The sequence below is a fragment of the Tachypleus tridentatus genome, chromosome 12 (genome assembly GCF_004210375.1).
Source record: "Tachypleus tridentatus isolate NWPU-2018 chromosome 12, ASM421037v1, whole genome shotgun sequence".
NCBI classification, from domain to species: Eukaryota; Metazoa; Arthropoda; class Merostomata; order Xiphosura; family Limulidae; genus Tachypleus; species Tachypleus tridentatus.
The window spans coordinates 9398176-9424922 of record NC_134836.1 but is presented as its reverse complement, the minus strand read 5'-3'; the positions used below and the strand labels follow the sequence as shown (position 1 = coordinate 9424922).

The 26747-nt window shown below is 32.8% G+C and overlaps 1 protein-coding gene across 2 annotated transcripts in view; it reads left to right on the top strand.

Moving 5' to 3' along the window:
* The first annotated feature begins 6159 nt into the window (after positions 1–6159).
* The window catches only part of LOC143234127 (band 3 anion transport protein-like), a 69440-nt gene continuing 48852 nt past the window's right edge, over positions 6160–26747 (top strand). The window contains exons 1-2 of one of the 2 annotated variants that reach the window (XM_076471214.1): positions 6160–6243; positions 18597–18867. In XM_076471214.1, coding sequence (XP_076327329.1) covers positions 18815–18867 — 53 coding nt within the window. In that variant the 5' untranslated portion in view covers positions 6160–6243; positions 18597–18814. Of the gene's footprint in view, positions 6244–17228; positions 17423–18596; positions 18868–26747 lie in introns of those variants that run through there. The other variant, XM_076471213.1, reaches the window with a different exon arrangement.

The window sequence follows — 26747 nt, the reverse complement described above, 5'->3', positions numbered from 1 at the left end:
AAAACATTCTTTTAATTGCAAAATTATGCTTTAATGTATTTGAAATGTATTTATTTTCCTTTGTTGCAACATGAAGATTAATATCTCGTATTATCATTTCGTAATTAAAATTTTGAGCAATTTGAAATGTTTTTATGTTATTATTTCTATTAATGATTGCGAATAAAAATTAAAACCTTGTGTTTTTAAACATTGAAAGCAACAATTATCAAGATTTGTCCTGACTTTGTTGACAGTTACTTGTACATACGAGAGCATCTATTTCTTTCACAGTAGTTGTGTAGTATAATATTTATAAGACTATTTTAAAGATGTAACAATTATCTTTCATTTTTACTTTCTTGCTTTTTCAAAGTTTTTTTTTCCATTGTTGGATATGTGTTTGGAATTTCTAAATGATGGTCAGTCTACAACCAAAAATATTTTTTGAAAAGCTTCGATGGTGTTAAAAATATGAAACTAAAATCCAATTTGTGTGTTTGTTTAATCAAAATGTTCATTTGCGTCACAATAATTTTTTTAGGATATTATAGCTTACCTCTTTTAAAGCCGCTTAATACCATTACGAGAAGTCTTTGAATTTGTGCTTTGATACACATTCTAAGTATTATGAATCTTTGGTGGATCTAAGGTTCTATATTTCATATCTCGTAGCAGCTGAAAAACAAATCGCATTTGCTCTTAGAGGCTGTAGTTGCGTTATAAAAGCTATGACCAAAGCTCATTATTTTATTAGAGTATTCCACAAGTTGGCGATGGGTGATATTGAATAGTCAGTTGTATTCTCTATAGTGTATCACTTCAAAATTACGGACTCGTAGCAGAAGTAGCCTTCTATGTCTTATTTTATGTTTTGTTGACTTTAGTAAAAGCCCGTGAGAAGTTCTCTCATCTAGTCTTTTACTGTTTTTACTCTTTTCGGTATTGCAAAAAATTTAACTTCTTTATTTTATGTAAATCTACACATTTTTGTCACATTTTTAGTTTCAAAGTTAGGTCTAACTAATTTAAAATTATCGGAAGTAGTTATGTAAAACGTTGTTGTGGCAATCCCTGGCTGATGATAAGATTTTCATGGCAGTTTACGCATAAGTTACGTTGTATTCCAGTGTGTTTGTATCAGACATGACATCTATAAGTATATCCTATTATTAGGTCCCTGTTTGAATTTTCTAAATATATATTGAATTATTACTACTATATATAACACATTTACCGTGTACATTTATTATAATATCTAAGTTTCTTTCATTATAGTTTTCTTTGTTGCCTGTGTAGTGCGAAAGTCCCGTCTGTACTAGAAATTTGTAGAATATTGTTGCCAAGTTAATTTTCAAGAATCTCTCTTAATGGGTATAAAAGCTAGACATCGCAAGACGACGAGTAACAGTTTTAGAATATTGTTGGTCGGTTATAGTCAGTATACCATGGAAAACTACAGATAATTAACCAGGAACTTTTATTGATTTCGAACAATACGAAACACTCATCTTCAGAGAACTAATTTCGGACGTTAATATTTCTACGAGGACATTAGATACCGTGTTTCTCCGAAAATAAGACAGGGCTTATATTAATTTTCACTCCAAAATATGACACTAGGGCTTATTTTCGGGGGATGTCTTATTTTGATATATTAAAAAAATGAAGTTACAAAGTAAAACTATTAAACTAACTATTTAAAATAAACTATTAAACTAACTATTTAAAATAAACTATTATTAAACTATTAAACTAACTGATTAATACTTAAACAAACAAATTAACTAACTATTAAACTAATTAATAAATTAATTTTTTTTAATTTCTTTCCTCTTCCTGCCACTCTTAACTAGGGCTTATTTTAAGGGTAGGGCTTATATTAAAACTATCCCCCAAAATCACACTAGGTCTTATTTTATGGGTAGGTCTTATTATCGGAGAAACACGGTATCATTTTCTGAGAACAATAAGCTTTTATACAGCGTTAGGCTAAACAAGAATAGAGCTAGCATTGCCCTCAAGTGAAGTATATCTGTGGATCAACATGAAATTAATTCTCTCGTCGTGGACCTGGACTGTCGATAAAATATCCAGTTCCATACCAGATAGGAAACTACATAGTGTTTGTGAGTTTATAAGACTTTTGTATAAAAATCATTATTTCTAATAACCGTTATTATAAAGCGTAGTGTTGTTTGTATATTCAAATGTATTTGTGTTAATAAAGAAAATTGTGTATCAATCTTGTTGGCAAATATCATACATTTGATACATATTAACATTCAACTAACTTCTAAGTTAAAATTTCCTGCTATGAGAAATATTAATAAGTAGTGTACGTAACATAATATATTGGAGACTTGTAATAGATGAATTATACAACTGTAGTACGTAAAAACAAATAAATGTCTGGTGATTTGTTGAGATATATTAATATTAGTTCACAAGGAATTGAAAAATGCCATCTGCTGTTCTACAAAATAAATTATGAATATTTATTATTCCACCTAAATTTATATTATGTTTTAATTGTCAGATTTTTGGATTACTGTTCACGTATCGGGACATAATGGATCATTTCGGAAATTACTTGCAAAACTAACAGGTACATAAGTTTGTGTTAATTTTCTTTTGCTTAACAAAATAAATGTATTACTAACCAAATTATCGAAAAATCAGCAAATCATCGTGAAAATACTACACCGTCGGCACACAGCGTCCACATGAAAATGGAACAGATATTATTGATAAAAGCAACTTCAAAAGAAAACTGTTCATCTATCGACAACACGTGTGTGTTAGCATGTCTATTTTAATCAACACTATAACTCGATAATAAACTTTCCACACGTTTCGCGCAGGATGAGTAACTGAAATCCTGTGAAATAGGTAAGTACTGTGAGGTATGCTTATATTACTGGTTGACTGCGTGTATTTTATTAAATTGAAGGACAAAAGGTTACATTCGGTGCCTAAATTGAGATGACAGTTGAATATATAGGTTATAGGGTCGGAAGTTCAAGTTACTTGAAGGACGTGGTTATCCTCTTTTTAACCTTTAATTTCCTATCTAAATACCTACACGGAGGTCGATCGAATTATATTTAAACAATTTTAGCGCCTCACTTTGTCGTTTCAGTATATATCGCTATGTCCGACAATGCTCTGTCCTATGATCATGCATCTTGACACCAGTTCGGAAACCTAGTTCCCATTGCAATAGACTCCGTCGTAAATATAATGTTCAAAGCACATCGCTTCTTTATAACCTTTCAAATGCATGAAGATAGCAGGTTCCTAATGTCCACTTCAACAGTCTGATCGTATAGAAATCCACAGGCGTTAAGTCCAGCAACATAACCGATATGTCTCATTTCATTCTCCAGCTGCTTGAGATATAAGATGGTTATTAAACTGATAAGCTGTGTAAGCATGTATACATGTCATTTGTATTGCTTTTCCAAATATATATCCTTCTTGATTATGCAGTGAATTTTTGTTTTTGACACGTGCAGGTGGATTCTCGCCAGTTACCAGACTCTGCATTTTGCTTCCACAGCTGGTTTACGACTTGTATTAGATCTCTTTCTTGGTGGTCCTATTCCCCATGTTGATCCACATTCCTTTGTTTTCCAGTGCCATTAAGTTCATGAGATATTCTCGTCTTGAAAATTCTAACCCTCCGACCGGAACACATCTTCTGAAAAGCTATTAACTAATAGCACTACCGATGAACACCAAACACTGTCAAAATATAGTTTTGATGATACCCTTACACTACGATTTTCTATCGCCTGTGGTTATTATATGACTTACTAATTTGTGTAGAATTTGAACAAAACGAACTAATTCCTACGGAAATGCTAATACAATCGATAAGCTTCATTAACCTAGAATTATAAAATAAAACACACCTGATATTATCTTTTCTGTGAAAGAAAGAAAACCTACAGTTTTTACTGTGCACAATAAACTTATGAATCCAATCAGTTGTCGAGGTTGACAAGTGTTGGCTAGGAGTGAATTGTTTACGCTGTCATATCAGCAAAGGTTGTACGTGGCTTGCATCTGACTCGTGTATTTAAATTGTGTGCTTAATTTGAGGGCGGTTTAGAAAAGTTGAAACAGAGCCGTGCGTAGAAGTAAATAGATTTAAACATTAAGCAAATGATTTATGAAATTACCGATGAACAACAACAACGAACACGACTGTTTTCTCTGTAAATAGCAACCCTAAAATGGTGAAGTAAACACACTATTATAAATTTCTCTGTTAATACGAGTCATTACATTACCAGTTTAAGAACCTTTGTACATATAATTGTCAGGTCACGTGACCATAAGAACGAGTATAAACATAAGCTACCAGCAAATATGTTGGGTGATGATAAATGGGCGTCTGCTTTTCTGAAAGAACTTGTTATTTGTATTAAGTAAATTTATTAGACCTACATATTTATCAAAAGTAGAGCTTGGCCTTGATATGCGTTGTTTATTACTTGCGGTGGGATTGGCGCCCTCATTGTTAGTCACATCAGATCAGTTTTCATAACCATGTTACAGATTGTTTCTGCGTGATGTAAGTCATTCTCAAAACAGACTTAAGCTATTGCGTAAAACGACAAATTAATTATCAATATGTCTACATCAAAGCGTGCATGTCACAACTTACAAAATAGTTACATTTAACATTTCATTAGGCTACTTTATTATTAATGTATAGGAATAAACATGGCATCAAAATGTAATTAATAAATCAAATGTTAACATTATATAAATTTTTTTTGTTTTTTTAATCTCAAAAGGAAATATTAAAATAAGTTCTTAATCTCCACTTGTATGTGCAACGTGACATTTCTTCGCTCCAACTTGCTCATTTTTAGCCGAGGCAAAACGGCTCATAGATTGACTTTGAGTTTTCAGACTATAGTTCCATCATCTTTTGACCGATTTGAGATCTAATTATAGTTTTAGACTCAGGGCGTCGAAACATTTTAACTGATATATTGATCGCACTCAAGGTTTCGTACATTAAATTACTCTATTCCTACCTAAAATAATTTCAATTTGAGGGTTGGCTGGTAATGATCCTGATGATAAATAATAATCTAATCTGGTACATGCGCATTTTACGCTTGGTATTGCTGGTGTACAAAAGTATAGCTAATAAAAGGAAAAAAAAAAACGTTTCATACATTAATTTACTCTAATCCTGCCAAAAAAATCTCAATCGTCGCGACTATTCATGAATTCTTACTTGTTTACATTTTCCATTACCCCTCTATGATATTCTGAGTTTAAGATAATTAGTTATTGAGTATAGGTATTAATTTTTTCTTTTTTTAAGAAGATATTAACTAGAAAACAAACCCACCTGCCACACTCTGCTATCACATTATCCTCTTTTAGAAATTACCAGTAATTATTTTTGATGTTTGCTATTACATCATTTATACCATTAACAAAACAAAGTTTAAACTTACTGAATGATGTATAATGCTACTTTATCCTCAACAGACGTTGTAAGATATTTCAACTCCAGATTAAAAGTTGCCATCGCGGAATTCAGATCGAGTATCTAAGAGAAACGCCCCCAGCCAGTACAGTGGTATGTCTACGGACTTACAATGCTAAAATCAGGGGTTCGATTCCCCTCGGTGGGCTCAGCAGATAGCCCGATGAGGCCTTGCCATAAGAAAACACACACACACATACTTAAGAGAAACATTTAATTGTAATAGTAGTTGTTCTCTAGGTGTGTGTTGTATTATTTTGTGAATATTTAAACTGGCACGTTATTAGATAAATGCCTGTTTCGAGAAGACAGGTCAATAGATGCGTGGTTCAACAAGACAGGTCGTTAGATGTTCTGACATTACAGGTCGTTAGATGTTCTGGCTTATATAAAATGTTGGTGATTGATTTTTGGTTACTTGTAGCTGTAATCTTATAAATTTTGAGTACTCCTTAATCGTAGTTTTTTTTCAAGCATACATTAATACAATATTTTAAATGTACAGAATGTTGATTTTGTTTTTACTCTTTTTCTTTAGAAGCTACACATTAAGAAAATCCATTCTTAAAAAAAAGTGTCTCTCCAAAGTTAACATATCTTTTTGCTTTATTATTCCTTGTAAACCCTCTGTAAATAAGTAATTAATTTTTCTTATCTTTCAGAGTTACACTGAAATGTTTACAAAGAACGTCGTGATGGACAACAAGTCAGTCAGTTTATCATCGAACAAAATGTGGAAAGAGAAAGTAAGTCAATGACTTTAAAATACAAAGACCTAGACTGATGCATGACTAGACTGATGCATGACATTAGGTGCCAAAGTGAATAAATATAGAAAGAATTTAAGCAGACGTTGAATGTTATATTATAAAATTATTTAAAAAGTAAAACATCTGAAGAACTATTTTTACGAATTTTTGATTAGAAATTTATAGACTAACTGGGAGAATTATGTTACACATGTGCAGTGTGACTTACTGCTTGTTTATTTATTTGTAGTTAAGCTGTTCTCTTCTCATTACGAGTATTGAAAAGCCGTTTCTAGCGTTGCAAGCCCATAGACACATCGCTGTGTCACTTGGGTGTGTGCAGCACGACATGATTCCCATCAGAATTTTTGTACCTCAGTAGTTTATATCATCAGAGGAATACAACCTAAACACCTGAAGAAAAAATCATTTATGTAAAGTAGGTGTGTGTTTTGTTGTAGTTTTTATTTTGTTATAGCAAAGCTACATCGGGATATTTGCTGTGTACACCAGAATAAGATTGAACCATTGATAGTTAACTTTGTAAATCTGAAGTCTTACTGTTGTCCCACAGGTGAACATTTTTATTACAAATTAATAAAATGACATATTCGTTTTATATGTCCACAAATGTTCAATTTCCATACAATAATTACACACAATGAAATTCTATAGTGTTTTAGTATTATATCTTTCTCTTCATGATGAAGAAAATATTTAGGAGAAACGAAAACAACTTTCTCTCAACGGAACAAAAACTCGCTCGGATACAATGAACAATATAAGAAGCAATATATTTAGTGCACTAAAAGTATAATTGTTGGCTAGAGTCATATTACAAACTTCACTTGGCCAGTATACGAGCAAGCAACAGGTTTATGGAGAATGTGTGAAACATGTGGCTCGTGAAAGTCACGTAAAATGACGAACTTCGACTATGAAACAACAAACACAAGAATAACAACTGAATATGGCTAAGGAAAAGCAAGCCTGAACCAACTATTAGCTTTGTTTATGACAGTATTTAATCTCGAGCTCTTCCAGGAGTCTTAAAACGTTTCGGTGATTATTCCAAAATTTTCCACCTTCACTTTACAGTTTAACTGAATTTTGTGAGTAGGGTGAAGAGAAACTGAAAGTATCTAATCGCCCTTGGTTATCTTTCACGCCCCTTAGAGCTTGATAGGTCTTAAACCAAAATAATTGGAGAGGTTGGATGTGATACTTCTCTAGAAATGTTTTTTTTACAACTACATTAGGAGACTAGAAAAAAAAGACAGAATTTGTTATGTTTGTTAGTTTTCAATTTCACTCATAGGTCTACGAGGGCTATCTGCGCTAGCCGTTTTTAATTTAGCAGTGTAATACTAGAAGGAAGGCAGCTAGTCATCACCACCCGCCGCCAACTCTTAGGCTACTCTTTTACCAACGAATAGTGGGATTCACTGTTACATTATATCGTTCTATCGAGTTAAAGGACGAGCATGTTTGGTGTGACGGGGATTCAAATCCGCGGCTTTTAGACTGCGAACGCTCTAACCACTAGTTTGTTGTGTATGCGTGTTTGTACATACGTCAGGTATGGTAACAAAGTAATAAACCACTTCTGAAAAGCCTTTTGGGTTGATTGAAAATAAACGGTGGATAAAGAAGTTTCGCTTCTTCAGCGAAGCTTCCTCAGTTCGTTTTTATCTGCCGATTTTTTTTTTTTTTAAATAAACATTTAAGGAGACAAACGGGTTCTCTCGTTAAATATAATGGATGATTTATCTAGGTTATTAGTCACATGAAGAGGAAGTAGCCACGCCTGCACTTGCTTTGTCCATGAGGACAGGACTGATGTCATTCACAACTGAACGCACTCAAGTTATACAGGTTTTAAAAGTAAGTTAACACAATCTCTGTTAAAATGTTGAAAACGTTACCTGAACATTTCTGAATGAAGACACATGTAATTGTGTTTTGTTACGAAAGGACTGTAACCATAAACTTTTCATATTTAAGTTCGCGTTTTGATTACTTGCGTAATATTATTTACAAAAAATGATTAAAAACATCACCATAACATCAACATTAAAATATTTAATGGAGGTATTATTATTTCTTATTGAATTCCTCCACATATAATGCTAGAAAATGGATTTCGTTACTTGTTATGGGTAGAGCACACATAACCAACTGTGTAGGTTTATGCTTAATTGTAAACAAACAAACAGATTACATTGAATACCTTTAATCACAGTAAACGTTTCTGATTTTGGGCTCCTACCCAAAATATCTTTATTTGTTTAAAGTTAAGCAGAAAGCTATACAATGGGTTATCTGTGCTCTACCTGTATTATAGTATTGAAACCTGGTTTCTAGTGTTGTATGTGCGCGGACATAGTGCTGTGCCGCTTGGGATCCCTGAATAAGAACTACCAGATATGCACTAGGCAATTAACACTTAAAGAAACGCTACATGAAACAATTGCATTTGATATGTTTCGTTTAACCACTGTAGTGGTCAAGAAAAGCAAAAACAACATAGAAATCAGGGGTACCTGCAAAGAAAAATCATCATAATAGGTCAGGTCAGAAGTTAGTTCGTTTATTCTGTTTTCTGCGCGAAGTGAAAATTGAACTTCGATAAAATGTAAAACTTATTTTTCTTGAGTCATTACTTTAATGTAATACAACTCAAACATACATCTGGTCTATAAAAATAAATAACACAATAAAATAACCACTAAACTCTAATCATTATAGCTGATGTGGAACTGGTACTGATATATAAAGCTTTTTTGTTATTACCTCAAAATTTAAAAATGACGTTTCAAAACAACACATTTTTTCCCTTACACACGTATAATATTTTAAAACTGCCCGTGATGCAAGGCCATTTAATAAAGTGTTTCAAAATAATATATTCTTACTTGTAAATGCATGCGTGTAGATAATATTTTAAATTGCGTAGCGTTTACAAATCAGTCACTTTCATTTTCGTATCTTGTTAATTAGGTAAGAGCTGCATGTGTATCTAACTTTCACTTCCTTTCCCAAAACAAACTAATGAACTAGAACTTTTTTCTAACTTCTTCACCATGTTTACCATGGCTTAGAGGAGAACTGGCAACTTACCAAACAAAATATTTTGTTACAAACAACTCCCTTAGGTCAGACAGTCTGGAAAAAATAGTATTTTACAAATCAACAATATTGCCTTTTCTACGCAAGTTCACACGTTATGTGTGAAACAGAAATCTATTTATAATGAAAAAAACGGTTATTTTGGTATGACGAACTCCCCAATGTATATTAATTGCTCATAAAAAGTTACCAAAATAACCTGTTTCAAACTATCTTTGGAAATATACGTATATAAAAAAACACTAAAAGATTTATGATGGATTAGGTTTATATGACACAAAGTAGTTTATGTTTGCACTGAATAAATAAAAGTATTCCGATAAACAGTTACATCACGGCAAAGGAATCAGTATATCCATGAACGAAAAAAAAAAAACTGTTAATAAATTAAATAAATTCAATTCAACAATAACTGGGTTCAGCGAGTCTTCAAAGAAACCAGTTATCACCTGATTCAGAAATGAGCAACTTCATTCAGAAGATGCAAACTGGAATTAATGTGCATGATGAAAACTGCAGACGATTCGTTGATCACACCTCTAAAAGAACATCAGAAGACGGGAAGCTTATGAAAAAGGTAACAATTTTTCGAAAGGTGTCAAGACAGAAATCGGAACTACACGTTTGTTTGTTGTTTTTTTTAGTAGATTACTTTGCCGGTTTTTTGAAATGTATTATGACTGTAGTTGAAGTTGTGAACAGATGTAATTTATTGGTAACTTAGCAGCAAATTAACAAAGAACAAGAGGGAATCCTCAGTAACCTCGACATTTGAAATTATTTTTGAGCAGAAGTAGAGTAAATTAATGTGTGGTATTTTTTCTTTCTCTTTATTAGCTATATTTTGCGCACCAGCAATAGAAAGCGTGAAGAGAGCGAATCCTCAATTCTATTTTATTACTTTTCAGGGCGTCTACCAGCCTACCCTCAAACTGAAATTATTTTAGGCAGGACCAGAGTAAATTATTCTACGAGACCTTTGGCATAGTCAAATACATCAATTAAAAGGGTTTGAATTCCTGAGTCCAAAACTGTAATTAGATCTTAAATCAGCCAGGAGATGACGGAGTTATGGGCTAAAAGTTTGTACTAAAAACTCAAAATCATTCTATAAGGCGTTATGCAGTGGCTAAAAATTAATTCGACAGACAAAGGGTTTTGCTAAAAAGAACTAAACTCAATTTCTAATATTTTTCTTTGTTTTTAACAAAGACAGGTTGGTGTGATGATAAGATCTATGGACTTAGGTACTTACCCTAAAATTACCGACGAGAAGTCAGTATGGAGCACATTGGATTTCACATACTTCTAACCACTTTATAGATAATGGTGTTTGTGAATCTTATAACGCCATGTGTAACAAGGCCCGTTATATCATAAGTCACAAATATCATTAGTAGTACAATTAATCCCAATGGCTACTGATGGATCCTTCTATGTATTTTGCTTACGAAATGAGTTATTTCGCGCAGTGTTATCGTCAGGTCTTTTAGGGTTAACATATCTACTTAACGTTGTTTTGTTTTTATTATGCCACTTGAACCTAGCCGAACTTCATCCTAGAAGCATATCAGTGAAGTGATTCCATTCAAGCTAGACGGTAGATGTACGACTTTGCCGGCCACCGAACGTGTCAGTTAGCTCTTTCACCCGGTAGGGTTATATGTAATTGTCAATCCACTCTTCGTTGCTAAAATAGTAGTTGACAGTGGGTGGTATGTACAAGCTTTCTTCTTTTTAGTCTTTCTCTTGCAAATTAAGAACAGCTAGCAAAGGTAGCCCTTGAGTAGGTTTGTGCAAAATTTTAAACGAAAACAAAACTAATTATCGTGGGCACTGCCTAGGCCAATTGGACCTGCCTCAGCCATTTGTATTCGTTACAGTTAACACTAGTAACTTCTGAAATATTAAGTGTATATTTACAAAATTTGGTAGACTTTTAGTAAACATTAATTAGAAGGCTTTTTTACACATAAAATCGATTTTTAATGAAGTATTTTTATTAATATTCGTTCGTGAAATTGTCGATTTCTTAACTAGTACGAGAGCAAAGTGATTTTCATTTTGAGATGAAAAATATTTTTATTTGTCTCAAAAATCTCATATTTCATTTGTTTAATCTCTAGAACCTTTTAAACGTTTTAGTAAAACTTTATATTTTTTCTGTTTCATTTATTACTTGATTCTTCAGTCTGTAGAAAACTCAAATATAATGAAAAGAAAATTTGTAAAATCAGAAATAAAATGAGCAGAGGTGTCCTGTTTTCTTCGTTATTAATCAAGATGTTTCAAAATACTTATCCTGAGAGTTTCAGCTGTTAAACATATCCCATAAATTTTCTGTTTATTTTACTTTCAACATCTAAGGTTAAACCCATTGTAAATAAAGCTCAAATCACTGACCATCTGAACCCATCGGGGCCTGGCATGGTTAGGTGGGTAAAAGCGTTCTATTCGTAATCTGGGGGTCGCAGGTTCGAATCCCCGTCGCACCAAGATGCTCGCCTTTTCAGCCGTGGGGGCGTTATAATGGTATGGTCAATCCCACTACTTGTTGGTAAAAGAGTAGCCCAAAGGTTGGCGGTGGGTGGTGATGACTGGCTGCCTTTCTCCTAGTCTTACACTGCGGATAGCCCTCGTGTAACTTTGCCCGAAATTCAAAAACAAACTGAACCCATCTTTGCGCAGCACACTGTAATACATACGACACCCTAGAGAGCAAGAACTCATGTGCAAAACAGAAAATGTCATTTATACTTGTCCTTTCTCCAAGAACATAATATTTGACTAAGCAGCTTATGTTTCCTACAACGCTTACAAAAGAAATTTCCAAGAGTAAAAAAATTGAAATTAGAATGTGTGAAAACATTTATTATATGGCTCAATGTTGCACTGGTCCAATAAACATCTAGGTTCTGAGCCTCGCTGATCCATTTAAATCGCAGGTGTTTCAGTATATTTGATGTAGATTTGATGTCTGTCGAATTTCGCAGCATATGTGTATGGTGTTACTTGGACACATACTTACAAAATTTATTACCCTACTGTTTAAAAGCTGTCAAGTTTCGAATGTGGTAAAATGTGGTTTTAAATTTACCTCGATTTAGACAATTAGAATAACACAAATGCAGTAGGCGTAACTATGTAGTTGCCTATGAAAGTGTAATATTTCGGCTACCCACGATATATTTGTGTGTGAATATACATATACATATTACTATTTACTCGTAAGTGTTTAGATTTTAGTTATATTTCTTAAAACATAAAAAATAAATGAGAAATACATTGAAAAACATTGATTTCGAGTACGTATCCGTGTTACGAAATTCTGCTCTCGTGTATACGTACTATCAATAAGCCTAGTCTAGACTTGTTGGTGAGGTTAGAGATAACAATTTTTGTAGGCTTCAAACATTAACTTATGAAAATTAAAAAACCCATCAAATCACAGTAATACTATCCTTAAAATTCCTGTAATTTAGTAGGGTCTGTAAGTAAAGTATATGTGAGTTGAAAAAAACCCATTCTATTTAGAGAAACTTTTTCATACATCCACAATTTGGCACAATCCTTTCTTTCTCCTTCAAATCACTTATAAACAACTGTCAGAATTACGTAGAGGAGGAAATTCTCTTTCTATTGGTTAGAAACTTGAGTTACTTAGTAGTATGTTGTACTAGTTAAGAACTTTCAAATAATTGATTTGAAGGATGGATCTACTCTAGTATATTTGCTAAATATTGATATCTTATCAAATCATAGAGATTGGAGGTTCTTATTTTACATTTAGCTTGTCTATATATCAAGTTCGAGTTTCTAATTCGTTAGATACTTGTACATGTTGTATGGTGGTCGTAATGAAATCGAAAATGAGCAGTAAGACAACTGGACGTGTTAAGTGACACGCAAAAACCGTTACTTAACATTTTTTTCTTCACATTTCCTTTTAAATTAAAAAAATTAAACATATATAATTTTAAAGCTAATTTATAAACTATATTTTGATGCCACTCACATTAACGTTAGTAAATATGTTATTTAATAAAAATTTTGAAAATAACTTTCCAAACGTGTACTTTAACGCTACTCCAGGGTTGAAAGAGCGAGACAATAAATGTACATTGCCAGTCACCGAACGTGTTAGTTAGCTCTTTAACCTTGTGGTGGTGGTGGGTTATAATGTAATTGTCAATCCCACTGTTCGTTGGTAAAATAGTAGTTTAGTGGTTGGCAGTGGATGGTATTCACTAGCCTTCTTGTTTTCAGTTTTTCTCTTGCAAATTAAGGACGACTAGCAAAGTAGAGTAGATTTGTGCAAAATGTCAAACGAAAACGAAACCAACTACTATGACTACTGGATCTATACAGTTTCGAATTTTGGACCATATGTATATAGAACTTCCATAGCTCTCCCACTCTGGAGTGCCACTACTGTTAGGATTCTGAACAGATCTAAACATTACATAAAACAGTAGATTTAGCTTAAGAGAAATAAGCAATCAAAAACTGATAAGATTATTTTTAACTTTTCCTTCGGAAGAAGAGGGGGTATTGCATTTGGGTCGGCATATCTGTATTTCCGCGTGAGTATCTCGAAATGTCTCTGATTAACATTGTACTTCATGTTGCTGTTGAAGAGACAAAACATATGGTCAAGGAATAAACATTGACACGAAACCAACTTTAAACGGTTTGTTTGTTTAAGAGTACATTGGAGTATCTACTTTGTCTATCACAAGGAATCGAAACCCCAGATTTTTAACGCTTAGGTCTGAAAACCGGGAGATACTTCAAGTGGTATACATAAGCGTTAAGTAGAAAATGTTGTTGGTTTCGTAACTGAATAACATATATTAATTATGCTTTAATGGTAAAATTCTCTACACAGCCACTAAGTTAAACCTGATGGATTATAAAGGAAAGGCTCAGTGGTCTTCATGTGTTTTGACAGTATGGGTTCGAACCAAACTTATGGTTGGAATCTTCTTTCTAATCATAATCAAAAGAAGAAAATAGTGGTATCTCATTTAAACACTTTAGACATACAAAAACAGAGACAAGTTAAAATAAAGGTGTCAGTCATATAGCAGTGCAAGGGTAGGTAAGATAAACAAGAGAGAAATCGAGAAGACATTGTCCTCCAAGAAAAAAGCCGAGAAAATATTGTCTTTCTTTTATATTCAAGTTTCAGTTTGCTTCAGTTGCAACAAAATGAAATACTTCCATCAATATTGGTTCCATTGGACTTTCCACCATCTTCAGGCGATGTAAGATATTAATGCTAATTCTGTTCCGGTGCTAAATACACGTGTAGCTCGGAACTCCTAAACGTGGAGAGAAAGTGATATTATACCTAGAATCAAATCTATATTTCAAGCCGCCTAAAATAAAATCTATAAGTTAACCAAGAATTAAAAAATTAAACCGCGAGTAAAAACGAGAAACAAACTAAGACGAACTGGTTTCATAATATAATGAAAAAAAACAGTCAGAAAATTAAAATCTCAATTTGTTTGTCCACTAAAGAAAATCTTAGAAAGTTTGTAAAACGTGACATTTATTTATGTTGTAGAATCAGAAATGTGACATTGAATTGTATCATAGTATCAGAAAAGTGATATTTAACTATTGTATTGGAGAATAAGATATATCAGTAACATTTGTATGTCTTGACCCATCTTAATTATTGAAACGTTTGTTAAAAAGTAGGGCTGACTCTGCTTTTGATTATATTGTTGACACTTTTACTCTAAACTGGTTGTTTTCGGATGGTTTCATCTGGCGTGTCTTGGTTTGAGGAATCCAATGGAAGATATATATAGGAAGCCAGAGTTATAATGACTATAACTGTATTTCTGCTAAAAACCAAAGCGACAACTTAATTATTCAAGACATAGTGTAAATGAAGAAGTTAAACAAACTCATCTTGGGATCTATTGATCCTCATTAGTTTTCATACCCTAACGTGCACTTGTATGAAGATACAGTAGAGGAGATGAATATTTTTTTTATATTATAAAAAACAGAAATTTCGTTTCTGTATATGTATGTCGAAGTTGAACACTGGGTAAAGAATATATCTCTATTCAGGTGTGTTTGCGCTTTAAGTTGTATGTGCAGGTATTACTATACTTATATTTCACACACTTTATAAAGTGGTTATTCAGTGTAGCTTAAGCTTGCCTGCTGACACTTCTGTAGACGGGCGATACAACACAATGGTTTTGTTTTGTAGTTCAGCACAAAGTTGTGCAATGGGCTTACTGCAGACTTATTTCTGAGCCGTTTGGGAACTGCAATGATTCGCACAGGTTAATGGAAATCCTTAAACATACCATGTGTCCTCCGACTTGAAACTGGTAGCTAACAAAAATGTTTAGGGGGGTATGGAAACCCATCTTAACCATCCAGTGACACTGCTAATAAATACGTCATAGAAGTGAAATGAAATAAAAACTGTGTTAATGAATAATAATTGAAATCGTGTGTTTCAGTTACACAGATTATGCACACATGTAAGCAGTAGGTTTTCAGTTACCATATATCTTTCGTAACTCGATAGAAAGAGGCTATATTTCGTAACTCATGTAGACAATGATGCTATATTTCGTAATATAATAGAAATAGAGGCTGTAATTTGTAACTTAGTAGAGAAAGATGTTATATTTCGTAACTCAATAGAACAATTTGTTGTTTTTCAGAACTCATTAGTAACACAATTGAAAAATATGCTGCATTTCGTAAATAAATAGAAACAGATGTTATACTTTGTTACTCAATAGGAAAACATACTATATTTTCTCACTGAATATTAAGAAATACTATATATCGTAACTCAATAAAAATACATGTTATATTTCGTAGCTGTATTTAAGAAATCGTTAGAAAAAAATCTGTCTTTCAGCTCGAACTAAACACATGCTGTATTTCGCAACTCAATAGAAAGAATACTATAGTTCGTAACTCAACAGATAGAAATGCAATATTTCTTAATACCTTAAAAAAGACAAAATATATTGTAATTGAAAAGAAAAGAATCGTGAATTTCATAATTGAGATAGATTTAGTATCTCAATTAAAAGGAATTCAGTATTTCGTATCGCAATAGAAAGCTATGATATATTTCAATTCACAAGGAAGTATTATTGAATTTTATAATTCAATAAAAATGTGTGCTTCATTTCATAATTTAAAAAATACATAAGCTGTGATTCGTAACACAATTCAAAGAGATACCATATTTTGCAACTCGATCTTTTAAAGAGATGATGTAACCTCGTAACTGAACTGGAAGATATTCTATATGTGGTAACTCAATAGAAAGAGATGATGTAAAGAACTTCAACTCACAGGTGGGGATCTAGTTGTCTTTAAGGTTTTGGAAACTTAACAACTTGCTGCTAGTTCTAATCAAAGAAGAAACTTGTTTGAGCTAAAGTAGGTTCATTGCTGATTGATTAAATTGGTCTGACCCGATTTACGAAAAAATATATAAACAGTTTCCTGACATTTTCAGTCTAGTAAAATTGACAGCATTTTTCTTGTATCTTTCAACCTCGAAACATCATTTTATTAGGGTATATAAAAATTTTGTTATTTTTTACTTCATTTGTTAGTCAATATATGCCTTATAATATGCCTTAAGTATCAACTATCGTCTGAATTCACACGGCTGTTTCTAGGCTGCAGCAAAAGTAGGGCTCACAGAAATCGTGTGAAGGTTGCTTAGTAAAAGAGTAAACTAGTATCTAGATAACCACGTTGTACCTTATTTCGACCCTGTTAATTTCACACCGTAAAGACCTCATTCTGTCAAAAATAGCCTCGGCCCAGGAGGTTTTAGGTTACTTTATTTTACTTGGTTGTTCAGTCCTATTGATGTAATTCTCAAAATTTTGTTGTCATTACTTGTTGTTCTCATTGGACGTTAACCTCAGAAAAGAGAGTTCTTTTAGCAGTTCAGGTGTTAATCCAAAGCCCGATGGATAACGAAAAGGACAGTTTGATATTAAGTGCTTCTTTATTCAATTTATGGGATATAGATGAGGTAAGGGAATGATTACTAGTACGAAGCTTGTCTTAATTTTCAAGTTCCGATCTATTCATTCCTTTCGTTTTAGTTTGTACTTTTTCGAAATTTGAAATTCTCCAAGCAGATATCGTCGTTTTGCATAATGTTAGTTCAAGTTATATTTATAACGAGAAGGTGTATGATAAGTTGATTGTGTTAAAGAGAAATAACAAAATAAATAGCGTGAGGATTATTTGACTGTCAATACGAAAAACTACTACCTGCGAGTAATTCTGTTTTTATGAAACTGCTACCTGCGAGTAATTCTGTTTTTATCAAACTACTACCTGCGAGTAATTCTGTTTTTATGAAACTGCTACCTGCGAGTAATTCTGTTTTTATGCGCTTTTAACTTTTATCCTACACTTCATACGTTTAAAAGAATACACGTCTACTTCTAGCTGAACTTTATAATCTACCAATATAAATTTTCTGTTAAAATGTAAATCGAACATAATAACAGGAAAAGGTGATCGCATTTCAATGCTGGGCCGGGCGTGGCCATGTATTTCGCGTGCCCTGACGGTGAATACGAGCACCTATGATTCGCGTTTCGTTACCACAAAGTCGTGCTCTGCACAATAGGGTCGTAGGTGCGTTATAAGCATGATAATTTTATTGTTTTAAACGTGGATTTAATGTAACCATGACACTCTAGTCAAATAATTAGAAACTGGAGCTTAGGGACGTTTAAAATGTTAGCTTATTGTGTTTTGTTTTCAGACAATAAAGACAAAAAATCGCAGAGATGGTGTCACCAACTGTCACTTTAAATTTGATAATTTGTACCTGTGTTAGGTTTAGTCAATCATATATCAGGGCGTTGTTATTTTCATTTATCTCCAGTAAGCTACTGCAAAGTTTTTGTTTTTGTTTTTGCAGTTTTCACGTAATGGTTTTAAAGTCATTACATATATTTCAATAACAGGACATATTTTAACAAAGAATTTTGTACTGTATTACAGTGTTTACATTTGGGGATAAAAATCCCTGAACATTAATAGTTCTTTTTATACTTGTCTCAGGTATTAATAAGTTGGACAAATTCAAAAATATAAATAACGGTAATGAATGTGATTAGTGATCGAACACTATAATTTGCTTTCATCGTATTTTTACGTGAATTTCTAACTCCTGTTTTCTTTCGCAGAACACAGAACTGGTCCAACAGGATTCTCATCTACAGGATGCTGATGACCAGATTCAATTCTTTACTGGCAGCCTAACGTCTCTAGAGGGGCAGGGCAGTAAGGAAGAGCCCGAATTTTTGCCCCAATCTGATACATTTTAAGACGTGCATCTGTTGATGTTACAAATACACAGCAGCCCAAAGATAAACCTATTCGACCAGCGATCAGAAAAAGTTCTATGAAGGCCATCAAACCACGAGTATCGTTTGACAGTATTCCATTTCACAATAGGTAAGACATTGCATTTTTTGTAAGTTCGATGTGGAATTGAATAACTTTAAAACATCCATATTTGAGGAAAACTTAATTTTGACTCCAGCTCCTTAACAACCAAAAATGTTATCGTTCAGGTTATGCATAGGAAAGGTGTGGCTATTCTCATGTTAGTCTCTGATGGACAAAGTAATCAAACTATGCATACTAACTGGGTTATTGTTTTCCACATGCCTGTAAAGTGATTGAAAAGTTCTAAATCACTGTCATTTTAATAGCTTAAATTCAGGTCATTCGATGATTAATAAATTCATCATAAACAGTATTTAAGCGCGGCTTCAAGTGTGGTTTATCAAAACTTCGATTAACAAACTAAGCAGTAGTTGCTATCAGTATTGGACTGGGATAAAGTTAAAATAGGAACTTTGAGTTTCTGGCCTCATTATTTTTCAAATCAAGTTAATATGGTTCAAACAGGTTAGTTTGTGATAAACATGTTGGTCAAATGGATATTGTAACCTTACCCAATAGGCTTCTTGACTTAGAGCAACCCTATAATTAATATAACGTCACGACATGCATACGCTGAACATGACAATCAGGACGACAGAAAACTAAAGAATGAAATACCTTTATACATTTTGTAACGGAATTAAAACAGAAATAGATTTTTTTTTTGTTTTAGAAACCACAGTTGGAAAATATGTTATCAATCCAGTAAGCTACCGTTTAAAATAGTCCTACAACAGTCGTTACTTGAATTGGTATATGTTTTTTATACTAATCAATCATAAGGTAAATACTGCAAGCATATTAATTTGAAATCAACACTAATAGTTACATGTTTTCTTATGTGGTGGAGTAAAGAAAGTACATCTTTCAACCAAAACAACGAGGCTTTGTCTAGGGTTTTATCATGTCCATTTCTGCTATAACTTTAACTACTGTAAAATAATGATAACCACAAAAAAAGTGGAGCGTGTAGAAAGGAATGTTTCTGTCTGTGTGTTAGGGTAGAATTACTGGACGACCAACTGCTTTGCCTTTGTTGGACTTGTTTTAAGAATCAAGTAAAAACGTAATGACCCAGTTAGCTTTTATCAATCAGTTTGCCCAAAGTGTAATAAAAAAAGTTTTATTTTTTTTGTTGTTTGTATTTTAATAAGAGGGTTTAGTCAGGTATATTCCCCTAGCTCCTGGTATTAGTTTATACTTTGATTAGTGCACCATATATATATTTATATATACCATTGCATTTAGAGTTGAAAGTTACACAGTTTTTATATTAGATGTTGTCTAGAAAACGTGGATAGTAACATGGAACAAAAGAAAACGAAAGAGAAACCTACTGTTTCGTGTTTCAAGAATAATATTTGGAATTTGCTTGTAAATTTGTTAAGTATCCTATAAGTGAATAATCACATGTGAAATAGAAGAAAATGTAATTATATGAAGATGTTGTCTAGAAAACGTGGATAGTAACATGGAACAAAAGAAAACGAAAGAGAAACCTACTGTTTCGTGTTTCAAGAATAATATTTGGAATTTGCTTGTAAATTTGTTAAGTATCCTATAAGTGAATAATCACATGTGAAATAGAAGAAAATGTAATTATATGATTCTGAAATATATTTGGATTACCTGTTTAAAAAGTTAAGTTCTTATTACTTATTTTAACTAAATGTAAAAATCTCTTAACAGGTTTCATATAACATCGTGATTTTTTTTTTCGTATAAGTCACTCCCCCCTCCCCCAGCAGCACACCTAGAAATCAGGTTTTGATACCCCGGATAGGTAGAGCACAAATAGCCTAATGAGTAGTGCTGTGCTTAACTTCAAAGAAACAATTGTGTAAATCAAAAATTAAGTGTACGCTTAATTTGAATAAAATAAAAGTTACACCGAAAAAATTATTCCTTTTTACGTAAAGCATCAGCAGATGGAACTACCATAGTATAATATGTTCGGAGATTTGTTTTTTATCGATCGATTTCTCAGTAAGTCACGCCAAACGTTTCTTTTAACTCAATGTGAAAGTGAATAACACAATAACAGAAGAAAACATACACCATAAAACTAGAATTTTTTACAAGTAAATTTTTCTTCGTCGTTCTTTGTTCTTTAAAGTTATTTATATTTTTTTATGTTACGTGTTTTTCATTTCATGAACTAAATACTTTCCTCTGGAATTTTTCAAAGAAATATAAAGTAAAGGTTAAAATATTTTATTTATATTTAAGTACAAAACTAAACAATAGGGTATCCAGCATGTGCTCATCATATATTCTAAAACCTGTTTTTTAGCTGATTGACAGGAGCTGGCATTTAAAACACCTCACGTGAAATTAATCTAAAATGAAAACCATGAATCACTTTAAAATAATGGTTAGAATTTTTCTGTATATCACTATAGAGTAGTAAACTGGAATACCAAACTGTTACCATAATAATGAAGAGGAAACAGAAGACAGAATGATATACCAAACCTTTGCTATAATGGTAACAAGGAAACAGACTTTAGAACGGAATATCAAATCTTTACAATACTTTCGCTGTATGTAAGATGTAGTTATTCGTTTATTGGATTATTATCTGTTTCTATTTAGAAACCTGTGTTAGAAGTAAACAAACATAAAACACTTTTAGTTTAGGCTTGCAGAGAAATTACACAAACAAATCGCTAATCTACACTCCTAAAGATATTGTACAAACAAATCTGTAGTTTAGGCTTGTGGAAATATTATACACGTTAAAAAATATAACAAACTGAGATATGTAGATTGTGTTTAACATAGTTCACATCTATACAGAGTGTACAAAGTTAATACTAAAATTACTAAAATGCTTTCCTATATATAATGGAATGAGTTCAAAGCAACTGATGGGATCTTTTGTATATTCCCAAAATAAAATTTTCTTTTCTATTGGTTTTGACAAACAAACAAACAAACAAAAACCTCCGGGATCCCTCGTTTTGTCTTCACTACTGGCTTTGATAAGAAAGAGAGCAACAATATCTTCGTTTTGTTCTTCTGTATACATATTCTCATTCTTCTAAATACATCTCAGTTATTATGCTTAGTAAATTATAGTGGTATTCTATGGTATTAGTAGAATTATTTATTATTTTTGGTTATTCAACTGTACATATAAAACCTTAAAAATAATTTGTTTGATATTCTCCATGCACTTATTGGCTACCTCAGACGAGATGCATGGGTAGAAATGGTAATGATCATGAAGTGGCATCAGCGGGTGCAGCTGTTTTGGTCATAATTCCACTATCTGTCACTAGAAGGTTCAATAGTATGATGACCTTGCAGATAGCTCACGAGTGAACCACTAGAGAATCATGTAGATCAACGCGATATTAACTTTATAGTAACAATGAAAGCCTTAAATTATTAATTTAATCAAAATTGTATAACATGTTTACAGTTATCAGTACTGAAAAGTTTTTATGACAGTTACAGTTTTGCTTTATAAGTAAAAATTAAATCTGCAAGTTTAATCCTATTAATTTTTGTAGTTTTCCTTTATATATTGAATTGCGTACGCCTTTCAAAGGCAGGCAGTGTTTCTATAAATGGCTAAGGTTAGTGCTGCTACAACAGATGTTTATATAAACGAATAGTTAAACAGAATGATGAGTTCATTTTAGGGTGCTTCAGTGTGTTTGTGTGTGTTTTTCGTATAGCAAAGCCACAAAGGGCTATCTGCTCAGCCCACCGAGGGGAATCGAACCCCTGATTTTAGCGTTGTAAATCCGGAGACAAGGGTGCTTCAACATGTCATCAATAACTATATTTAATTACATCAAAAACTATAGTTTGTATTTTTATTGGTTTAACATAACAATAAAAGGTTATTGACATATTTTAAATATTTAATTATTTTCTCACAGTAAAGATTTGTAAATCTGATCTACATAAAAGACACGTCTATTAAGGACGTATTTGCATGAAAACGTTTTACAACAAAATCATGAACAATATGGGATATAAATTTTGATAGGGGTTTTAGTTTTGATACATATCGACAACTGTAACAAACATAATATATACAACACTTTCTTCATACAGGCGAATGCAACTCTTGAAGTACTTTTCAGCTATGAGTCCGCTTTCGCTACGGGTCACAGGTCAAAGGCCATGTCATTGCGTTTGTTGATTTGATTACAAATTTCATTGAACTACTATTTTATTTATTTATGTTAATAAGTTTGAAATGAGTTTCTAGGTTATAATACCAACTTTAATGTTATATATGAGTTAACTTAATTTAAAATTATTGTGTATTTATGTGTATTTTCTTATAGCAAAGCCACATTGGGCTATCTGCTGAGCCCACCGAGGGAAATCGAACGCCTAATCTTAGCATTGTAAATCCGTAGACTTACCGCTGTACTGGGGGGTTCAATTTAAAAGTAAATATTAAAATAGTGAGTCACGTGGTATGTTGAATGCAGCACTGTTTAAAATTAGATCTCAAAATACTAAGTCTTTAGTTTCTTACCAGTTATTAATATTAACAAGCTAGAATATAAAATAAGAACCTATATATTTTTATTTTGCTGAGACATGGCTTATGCACTGAATCAAACACTGTGTATCCGTTCACCTTTTTCCGTTTTTGAAAACGGTCCGTTATATACATCTACTTCAACATATAACATGTGAATAACCAATCGACAGCTTAGTGTTTCATAGTGGTTTCCCCACCATTATTTATTCTTCGAAAAAGCTTCCACGTTCTTTCGATCCAAAATATAAAGAAGGTAGGTTGTGTCTTTAGTATGCTCGAAGTTTCATATTTTTTAAAATCTAAATACATCTTAGTTATTATGCTCAGTACATTATAGTGGAATTCTATGGTATCAGTATAGTTATTTATTATTTTTGGTTATCCAACTGTACATATAAAACCTTAAAAATAATTTGTTTGTTATACTCCACGTGTGAAATTTTAAAAGACTTAGCAACCTATGTCCAGCAGCAACCGAGTACAAAGGGCGTAGGAAGAATAGATAATTGTTTGCTTTACTTTCTGATATATTGTTCTATTTAAAAAATAAGTTTAATAAATTATTTCTAAATTGTAATAATCTATATGCATATATAATAATTGAAATGTGACTGTATATTACAAATACTTGTTCATTAAAACATTTTTTGTTTGTTTGTTTTGAATTTCGCGCAAAGCTACTCGAGGGCTATCTGTGTTAGCCGTCCCTAATTTAGCAGTGTAAGACTAGAGAGAAAGCAACTAGTCATCACCACCCACCGCCAACTCTTGGGCTACTGTTTTACCACCGAATAGTGGGATTGACCGTCACATTATAACGCCCCCACGGCTGAAGGGGCGAGCATGTTTGGTGCGACGGGGATTCGAACACGCTTGGCCATGCCGGGCCCATTCAGTTTTTCTATTAATGAATATGTACCATGATCGCATGTGCACAGCATCAATGCAGGTTATGTAATATTAGATAGGCATGACTGGAAGGTTAATATAATGAAAATAATAAATATATAGCATTATGATACTTAAACTACTTACACTAAACATTTGTATTTTCGTGTTTTAATATGTAGTGATTCCAGCACGTAAAAAGCATAATTTAGATTTATTTCCTGATTTGTTTATGATAGATACAAGGTTGGTTAAGTGACAGACCCTACATAGTTAGAGTACAGAAAATAAAATAAAATATAAAGTCTTACAGAAAACAAATGTCTGAAACAAATTTAAGGGTTTTTATAACATAAAATCACTTTTTACTTAGACTAGGAACGAAAAAGACTCTAAGTTCACAAAAAACATTTTAGTAAAATTCTGATTTTTTGCATACAAAATACATGAAATTTTTACTAAAAGTCTACCAAGTTTTGTGAAGAATCACATGCTGTATTAAAAGTTATAATGCAAATACTTAATGAGTGCAAATGTGTAGCCGAACCCATGTATATTATACCGAGCCTAATGAAACTTTGTAGCAGCTGCTTGTTGTGGAGACACAAGTGTAGAGGACGACGTTTCGAAAGTCTTCCGTCTTTCGTCTTCAGGTATACTTTAAGTATCCTTGATACCCCATATATATATATATATCTTATTAATTCCTTCACCAGGAGGTGTCTCTAAAAGAAAGAAGTGATTGTAATAATTTTGTACAAGTGTAGAAAATCGATGTAATATTTAGAGCCTCTAAGTTTCCATCTCTTCAACAGTTAAAGAACTGAGAAGGAAGTAAAGTTACACCTAATTGTTGACATGCATTTCTTTTTAGCTTGTTAGAACAGACAGACAGTGGGATTATATTATACATAAATATACAGTTGTGGATACTGTATTTCGATTAAATGTTATAAGCATCAAAATATTTCTATAATAGTATTTGTTTCATTTAGTTATGAAATATATTTTAAAACAAACTTACATCAGATGAGTTGTCCATAAGTAAAATTATAAGACACTCTTATTGCACGAATGTTGAATTGAAACTCATTGCAGTCTGATTCGATTGCAGTTTATATATGGACAACCATCCGCATCTGATTTCTTCCTGTATATTTAAAAAAAAAATCGTCATCTCAGGACTGACCTTTGACCATTAATTCTGTGTCACCTCAACTTGAGATTCAACTTGTTCTATTATCATGCAATATTTGTTAGGTTTCCTCTGATACATAGCAGCTCTGATATTTAAATGATGATTTGCAAAATGTTAAAATGAAAAGATAGTAGAAGTTACTGTAACTTTGTTTCAAAATCTATATCTGTTTTAGATTATCGGTATTCTAATTTTGTGGGCTACAAACTGAAATCTTTCGTGCTTAGTTTGCATTTAATCCCTAATTAATTTATTTATGTAAAGACATTTCTTCAGTATGGTGTCTCGTAGTAAATTCAGCGTTTCTTCACACAGACGAACATATATAGATTTTAACCTAACGTGGACGGACACAGTGTAAAAAAGTTGTATGAAAGCTAATCCAGTATTCTACAGTCTAAGATGTACACTGCTGGCCAAAATCTTAAGGCCAATGAACATAAAGAAAAAATATGCATTTTGCGTTATTAGACCCAACCACTAATTTGAGTAGAGCTTCGAAAGATGAAAATAAGAAAAGGGAAAAAACAACAACTTTTAGAGCATTTAATAGGGAAAATGTGAACATTATGAAATTATCCTAAATACTAGCTGATAAAAGTTTAAGACCATACTAAAACCAAGCGTTAATCGGTAAACACGTAACAAAATTTAGTTATTTTTGTTCAGGCATTAGCGTTGTCAACATCTCCCACTGACATCTTCTGTGTTACATTGGGTAAAAACATGGCAAAGGCTAAAAAGTTGACAGAGTTTGAACGTGGCAGAATTGTCGAGCTGCAAAATCAAGGTCTCTCTCAACGTGTCATCGCTGGTGAAATTGGGCGTAGTAAAACTGCTGTTTGAAATTTCTTAAAAGACCCTGAGGGATACGGAACAAGAATTTCAAGTGGTCGGACCAAGAAAATTTCGCCGGCGTTGAGCAGGATGATTCGACGGGTTGTCCGACACGACACCAGCTGATCGTCGAACCAGATTAAGGTTCTTATGGACGCAGAATGCAGCTCAAGAACAATAAGACGGCATCTACGAGAGAAAGGCTTTAAAAACCGTAAACGTCTTCAAAGGCTACGCCTCCTTCCACACCACGAAACAGCTCGGTTAAACTTTGCTGAGAAGCACCAAACATGGTACGTAGAAAAGTGGATGAAGGTTTTGTTCTCTGACGAGAAAAAATTTAACCTGGATGATCCAGATGGCTTCCAACGTTACTGGAACGATAAGGATATCCCACCGGAGACACTTTCTACATGACACAATGGAGGAGGTTCCATCGTGATCTGGGGT